Source organism: Penaeus monodon, chromosome 40, assembly GCF_015228065.2.
Source record: "Penaeus monodon isolate SGIC_2016 chromosome 40, NSTDA_Pmon_1, whole genome shotgun sequence".
NCBI classification, from domain to species: Eukaryota; Metazoa; Arthropoda; class Malacostraca; order Decapoda; family Penaeidae; genus Penaeus; species Penaeus monodon.
In genome coordinates this window covers 15745752-15753251 of record NC_051425.1, presented here as the reverse complement: position 1 = coordinate 15753251, position 7500 = coordinate 15745752, and the positions used below count along the sequence as shown (strand labels likewise).

Below are 7500 nucleotides of genomic sequence, written 5' to 3'. Positions count from 1 at the left end.
TTTTCTCCAGAATCTGAGGTTTATGTTATTTTAAAATGACAGAAATCTTCACAGTGGGTTTCAATCATTTCCTGTGAACTGATAATGCAAAAGTATGGCGAGGGACACTCATAAAATAAGGATGATTGAAGAATTAATAATCTTGAAGACTGTTTTGAGGTATTTAGAGGCAAGATTAAAATTAGCGATAAACAGCGATCTTTGTGATGGATTAGTTATATATATTCAAAGAGAAAGATCAGGTGGTTCTAAATAGAAAGACCTGAATTCTTGTGTAAATTGTAGTCAACTTAATACTAACCCATGGAGTGTGCGATCTCTTTTTTTTGATCCTACCTATGGAGCAAGAACTTTCACAAAAAATCACATTCTTAAAAATGTCAGTCTTGAAGATAAATATTCAGGGTATATCATCTAGTTAAAGAAGAAAAAGAAGCTTTTAAAGGGTGAGAGGTTACCACGGAGTGACAGGGTAAAGGGGCAGTGAACACGCCATAGTACACAACATGTCATCATGTAACAGCCCAACATCCCCTTCACCCTCTGATGACCCAAGTCATCTTTGGTTGTGGCTGCAGTAAGCATGAAGACCATAGAGGGTGACCGAACCACCTTATCATAGGGAAGATAACATATGATGGGGACTATCTCATTCCCTGAGCTAGGCACAGACAAAGGGCATCCAAGTGGAAGATTTGTGGAAGAAGCTAGATGAAGAAAAAGAACAAGATTTCTGGATGGGGTATACTTTACTTTGATGCCTGAGCTATGCCTCACAATTCATGGGTTAATCAAGGTAACTATAGTGTTTATAAATTTTCATGCAAGTTGCTTAAAAAGAATTATCGGTGTATTTTTGAGAAGTTATAATCTCTTTATTATATAGTATTATAATTAATATGTAAATCATATTGTTTGTTGGAAAATAAAAAAAATTTAACATTAGATAGCTGATTTTGGGAGCAGCGGTACTTTTTCTTTAGTAGCTGTTTTTGCAAGAATATATATAATTTTCAAAGTTATACACATTAATAAAACTTTTATGATCACATGCAAAAACAGTGAAGACAGCATTTTTAAATTCAAAGTATGAGGAAACCAAAAATTGACTTTCATTTGCTGTCACTCCTATTATTGTACTCAGCAGTTCCCCAGGGATGAACACGAAACAAAATATGTAACGTTGGAATTCATACTCCTGTCTTATCAAAATTTCAAACATACCACTTAATTGACACTTTAAGACTAACTAGAGTTACTTCTGCTAAGTTACTGTTTCTTCAAGTACGGAACTTAACTGAGCTTGGAAAACATTCACCCATTATCAATTATATTTTCATTGAATTTTGATATAGAAAACTCAAAAGCCTCAGAGGTTGCTTACACAAAACTCGCAACTAACAAAGAGAATATTAAAGAATTGACTGAAACAATAGTCTCTGATCTTGGCTGATACAAGTGAAAATTTTACTTTTTCATTTTGATTTTCTGACATATATATACGTAGCACAATTTTATGCGACCAAGCCTAAATGATCAGGGTAGTATGTTGAAATGTAATCTGTATAAAATAAAAGAAATACATTATCATAAACTAGCTAACCTGGAAAAGGGTATGTGGTCTGAAAAGTTTGGGAATCATGACTTATAGCTTGCAAAATTATCATCTAAATATTTCTGTTGTGGTAAAACTACCTATGCTTATAAATGTTACTGTATAAATATGTACCCTTAAAAAAAAAAAAAAAGGTACTAATATTCACGAATAAACCAAACACCTTCTTAAAACAAATAATTGAACTAGCAAAAGATAGAAGTGAATGGTCAATCAAGTTCGTAGTTTTAATCTAAAAATAACTTTATTAGATTTTAAATTAAATTTTTTTCTCTCCTACATTTTCCCTTCACCTACTGTCTATTCTCTTTACTGTCTCTTAGCTTAGTTTATGAATATACTCTATTTTTTGTTCATCTTTTTCTAGGAAAAAAGTTTATAATATGGATGAAAATTTATTGTCAAGCACACCATCTCTTTACAAAATAAATACAATACATTGTATTATTAAACAATTAAAACTAGGAACAACATATCTTGATTCTGAAAAGGGATAAGTTTATTCAAATAATATTATTCATATGTGATTATACATACAATAATTATACATACAAGTCCCAGAAAATCAATAAGATTCTCAAAAATATTCACAATGGAAAATAAGGTAAAATGAGAATGTGCTAGTCACCATTCATCACAATCTTACACTTTATATTCACTTTTTCCCTCTGCCTTACATACAAATTTTGCATCGCTATCGCTATCTCTTGTCTCTCCTTTCTCGACTTCTATTTCTACTCCGATCTCTTTTGTCTCTACTTCTGTCCCTTCTTTCCCTGCTTCTGTCTCTGCTTCTATCTCTTCTCTCCCTGCTTCTGTCTCTGCTTCTATCTCTTCTTTCTCTGTTTCTATCTCTGCTCCTATCCCTTCGTTCTCTGCTTCTGTCTCTGCTCCTATCCTTTCTCTCTCTGCTTCTCTCTCTTATCTCCCTACTATTCCTATCACGTGCCTTGTCTCTCCTCTCCTTGCTCCTCTCTCTCGGTTCCTCTTGGTTCCTCTCCTTCGCCTTGCTCGGTCCGGGGCTATCTTCCTTCCTTTCCCCCTTGACCTCCCTCTCCTCCCCCTTGCCTCTGCTCTTAGCCCCCTCTGCTTTACCCCAGAAATCCCAGGCTCTCTCCCTTCTCCCCCCCCCTGGGAATTCCTTCTCGCCACTTGGCTCTCTCCCGGCAGACCTCTCTTCGTGGTGGGATGTGCTTCCATTTCTCCTGTCCTTATGGTGGTGTCCATTGATCTTGTCCTTCCCTTCTCCTTCTTCATCGTCGGAGGTCTTTTCTTTCTTCACCTTGACCTCAGACATGTCAAAGGGGTCGTTGGGGCCGATGAAGTCAACTTTCAAGCCCTTGGTTATCTCCTTGAGTAGGGCCTGTGGGTCAGCCTTCTCCTCTGAGCGTCGTTTCTTTTTCTTCGTCCTTTCCTTCTCCTCCTCCGAGTCCTCTGAGTCCGAACTGCTGGAGCTGCTCCTGCTCTTCCTCTTCTTCTTACTCTCCTTCTTCTTCTTTTCCTTTTTCTTCCTCTTTTTCTTCTTCTTCTCTCTTTCATCCTCTGAGCTCGATGACTCCTCACTTGACGAAGATTCAGCTTTGCTTTTCTTCTTGGTCTTCTTTTTCTTCTTGCTCTTCTTTTCCAATTTTTCGAGCTTCTTCAGCAACTTTTTCTTTTCTTTGGTAGATAAGGACCTCAGGAGTGAGTATTCATCCATAGTTTCTTCATCACTTGAGAGAATTCTCTGAAATTCAGAACATTGTTCTTGAATACACAGTAATACTATAACATATATTAAAAGAAAATAAAAAATTAAAATGCATACTATAAGCCCTAGCAAATCAAAATGTAAGAGGTTCTGCATCTCTATCATAAAATATATATCAACAAAATATTTATGCATGCATACATAAATAATACATACATATAATATATATATATATATATATATATATATATATTATTATTAGAGAGAGAGGAGAGAGAGAGAGAGAGAGAGAGATGAGGAGATGGAGAGAGAGGGAGAGAGAGAAGAGAGAGAGAGAGGAGAAGAGAAAAGAAAGAGAGAAAGGGGGGAGAGAAGAAGAGAGGGGAGAGAGAAGAGAGAGAGAGGAGAAAAGAGAGAGAGAGAAGAGAGAAAAAGAGAAAGAGAGAAGAGAAGAGAGAAGAGAAGAGAGAAGAGAAGAGAGAAGAGAAGAGAAGAGAGAAAGAGAAGAGAAGAGAGAGAAGGGGAAAGAGGAAAGAGAAGAGAAGAGAAGAGAGAGAGAGAGAGAGAGAGAGAGAGAGAGAGAGAGAGAGAGAGAGAGAGAGAGAGAGAGAGAGAGAGAGAGAGAGAGAGAGAGGGGGGGGTTATGAATAAATATTGATTTCTTGATTATTATTTTTTATTTCTTATAAAGATACCATCTTCCTTTTAGAAAAAAAAACTTATCACATTACATTTCTATTAAACATAAAAAAGGAAATGAAAATGGAAAAGAAAAAGGAAAAGGAAAAGGAAAAGGAAAAAAAAAAAAAAAAAAAAAAAAAAAAAAAAAAAAAAAAAAAAAACAAGAAGAAAAAAAGAAAACCGTTTCCCCTTTTCAACAATCCCCATAATTAACAGCCCTCCCTTTACATTTCCCATCCATTTTCAATCTCCATCCTCCTCCTCGTTCTCACCTGGTTTCCAGCATAAGGATTTTGTGCCAAACCGTAAATTCCATTGGACATGGTGGCCACGTTCTTCAGCCTGAGCCCATCGTCCCTCATCCCTGCGGCCAGTTCCTTGTGGTCGATGTTTCCCATGCTATCCGTGGGCTCTAAGACTCGGCCATACAGAGGGCACTCCTTGTCTGTGTTTATGTGGCCCCATGCCTTGCATTTGATGCACCTTACGTTCCGCACAGCAATGCCAAAGGGCTGGTCCCTGATCGTGTCATCATCTTTGCAATAGCTGCGGCCAAGAGAGGTTTTATTAGTGATTGTATAAGATAAAATAGAAAATAATTATTGATAGTATTCAGAGCCTGACTAAAGGTAAAAAAAAAGAAAAGAAATAAAGGAATGAAGTCAAAATAGTATTTACTATAACTATTTCTAACAAATTTTCAAAAACAATTCCATTTGAATCCTGTACAGTCAGCAACAAATGTCATATATTACGAATGAAGCTTTGAAAACCTTATCTAACCAACAAAGGTTGCATATTCTAGCTATTTGAGGTAGAATTTAAAATTGTTTTGCAAGCTTTTCGTTCACAACTGTACAGTGTACAGCCCCTCTCAGGATATACATACCTCTCACGTGGAGCATTAAACTTCCTCTGCCATTCGAACTTGTACTCTGGCTCTCCGTCCTCTTTCTCCCTCTCCTTTTTCACACCCGCAGGCGCTTCGTACATGAAGTTGAGGGAGAGCTTCTCCTTGTTCTCACCCCTCGCCAGAAGGGCCTTGTTGTTGTATAGTTCCTGCTCTTTCTCATACTGAACGCGTAGCTCCTCCTGCTTCTTCCGTTCAGCATCGGCTTTTTGTTCCGCTATCCAGACCTGTTGAGTTGGTTTTCAGTTAGAATAAGAGTAAAGAAGATTCTGAGATCTACTACTCCATATAAGATTTTATTCCTTTTTCCATGTTATTATAACTGAACTTTTTGTACATTCATAAAGGTTGTGTTAAACAACTATGGGATATACAAATATATATATCCAGTTCCAAGAATGAATGGAAAGCTTTCAAAATTACTAAAACCAATTTTCTCAGGATCACTTTTAGTAAAATTCTTTGATCAGTATATAAAACTGCTACACATTGACTTCAGTATAATAATAACTGTACTAACTAAGTCTTATACAATAACTGAAAATGCTTTAATATTTGGAACTACAAATGGAGAGAGTCAATGAGTTTCTGAGTCTAAACGATGAAGAATCTTTGCTAACATTCATATAAAATTAATAACCATACCCTAATGAATTTATATGTGGCAAGTGGTCTGCATGACATGTAGTTAGTTTTTCTCACCCTATGGTTACAAAGCTGGAAGATACTATCTATCTTCCATTAAACTATGCCTACCAATATTTATTCTGAACACAAATCTTACCAAAATATTTTAAAATGGATTTTTCTAAGCATCATATCACCCTGCTCAAGGTGACCTAATACGGTTTTAATACAATTTTAAATCAAACCAATCAGTGAGCATTAGATTCTAGTTCAACAGAAGTTCTAAGCAATAATAATAATAATAATAATAATACAACAGAATAACAATAATTAGTTATTTTACATCATTACAAATCCTAAACTTGAGAAAACTAAAATACATGTCTCCCCTTCTGTGCTTCTTGCAATTAAATTTGTTCACTTCTGTTACTGTTACAATCTCATGATTTACTTCTTCTCCCGCAAGTCTGAAAGTAAAAATACCCACACCCTCCTGTCAAGGTTGTGTTCCTAGCAAAGTGGCATATATAGCAAAATATAGAAAAGACAAGTTTTTCAATATCTGAAAATAATTGTCCATTATCCTTTGGCTTCTGGATGGCTTGCAGTTTAAACCATAACAATAATGGCCATCTTACTGGGGACACAGACAATATGACACAATAATACCAATCCAGCTTATAGCCCTTATATTGCACAGAATTCTTGTCGTGGTGGCGTGTCGTGGAGTTTGTGCCTTTGGACCTTTTAGCTGGCACAGACATATTGGGTTTATCAGAACTACACTGTTTACACAGCTAATTCCAGTAACACTGACTTTATTTAAATTTATCACTATACAATATGACAAACCTTTAATAAACCACAAAGGGAGATTTTTCTTTTTTCACTAATTTTTGTTGCAGGGATTTTGCATAACAGAGTGTGTACCTTTCACTGCCATGTCTCAAATACAAAGAGCATCAGCTGAGTGCAAAGTTTAAAAGGTTATCATATAAGAATGAAAATGGGGAACAAATAGGTACACATCATTCATTGTCTCGGTCTCTATGATTTAAGCTCTAGGTCCTGGTAAAGCCCACAAGTCTCCATCACATACATTCTGGGAAGACAGAGTTTTGACCAGTTTCCTATGGCTGCCACAAATCACTGAAGTCAATGATATTGAGAGATTTATAATACCGTCACTGAGGGATTAAATGCTGAAACAAGCTTTCAATATGTTTCACCTAACTCAAAAAGTAAAAATGTCACTCATTTAATAATTCTAATTACTTCTTACCTTGTTTTATATCCCAAACTGATATCATACAAACAATAACTACTTTCTTACTAAATCTCAATCAGTTATGAACCAGAATGTCATTTATACGTATCTGGTACTTGGAGAGGAATACTAATAATAAATGTAATAGAAAAAAGGAATCTAGTCTTGATGTGTGTGGCAGATTTATTTCTTTTCTTGTACATAGTTAATGCACAAGATTATGAATTATGAAAAACATGTTTCTGGGTCATGGATGATATACCATAACAATAAGTAAAGTCAAACTTATTTCGCTGATTACTGAATAAGGTGAGAAAAGAAAAACATTTGGAGATAAGGTTATCACTAACAAATCTGCATGTTATTAATACTAGCAAATTTAGTATAGATAAACTCTTGATTTACTAATGAAAGGCCAACAGAGATTCAATTTATTTTCTATCGAGCTAATGGGCCTTACTGGCAATATCATCAAATTGGCTCAAGCTAGAATATGGTTAATGCTACCGAGAACGACGCACAGAGATTGAAAGGAATGGATACCGCCATCAGAAAAAGCATTAGAAATTGAGTCATAAGCAGTTGGCTAATAAAGGTTGGGTACAGGGAGGTTTGCCTCCCTGCCTAGGAAATAAATAGAAGATAGGAAAAGTTAGGTTTGGATTTTAGGATTTGCACGATACCCCGAGTTAAGTTATGTGTGATTAAAC

At 35.8% G+C, this 7500-nt stretch overlaps 1 protein-coding gene across 1 annotated transcript in view; it reads right to left on the bottom strand.

Moving 5' to 3' along the window:
- Positions 1-1994: 1994 nt before the first annotated feature.
- Positions 1995-7500, bottom strand: part of LOC119598137 (corepressor interacting with RBPJ 1-like) — a 7080-nt gene continuing 1574 nt past the window's right edge. The window contains exons 2-4 of the mRNA XM_037947766.1: positions 4876-5123; positions 4259-4532; positions 1995-3341 (exon numbers count right to left, since the gene is read on the bottom strand). Of these exons, the coding sequence (XP_037803694.1) occupies positions 2316-3341; positions 4259-4532; positions 4876-5123 (1548 nt within the window). The 3' untranslated portion in view covers positions 1995-2315. The remainder of the gene's footprint in view (positions 3342-4258; positions 4533-4875; positions 5124-7500) is intronic.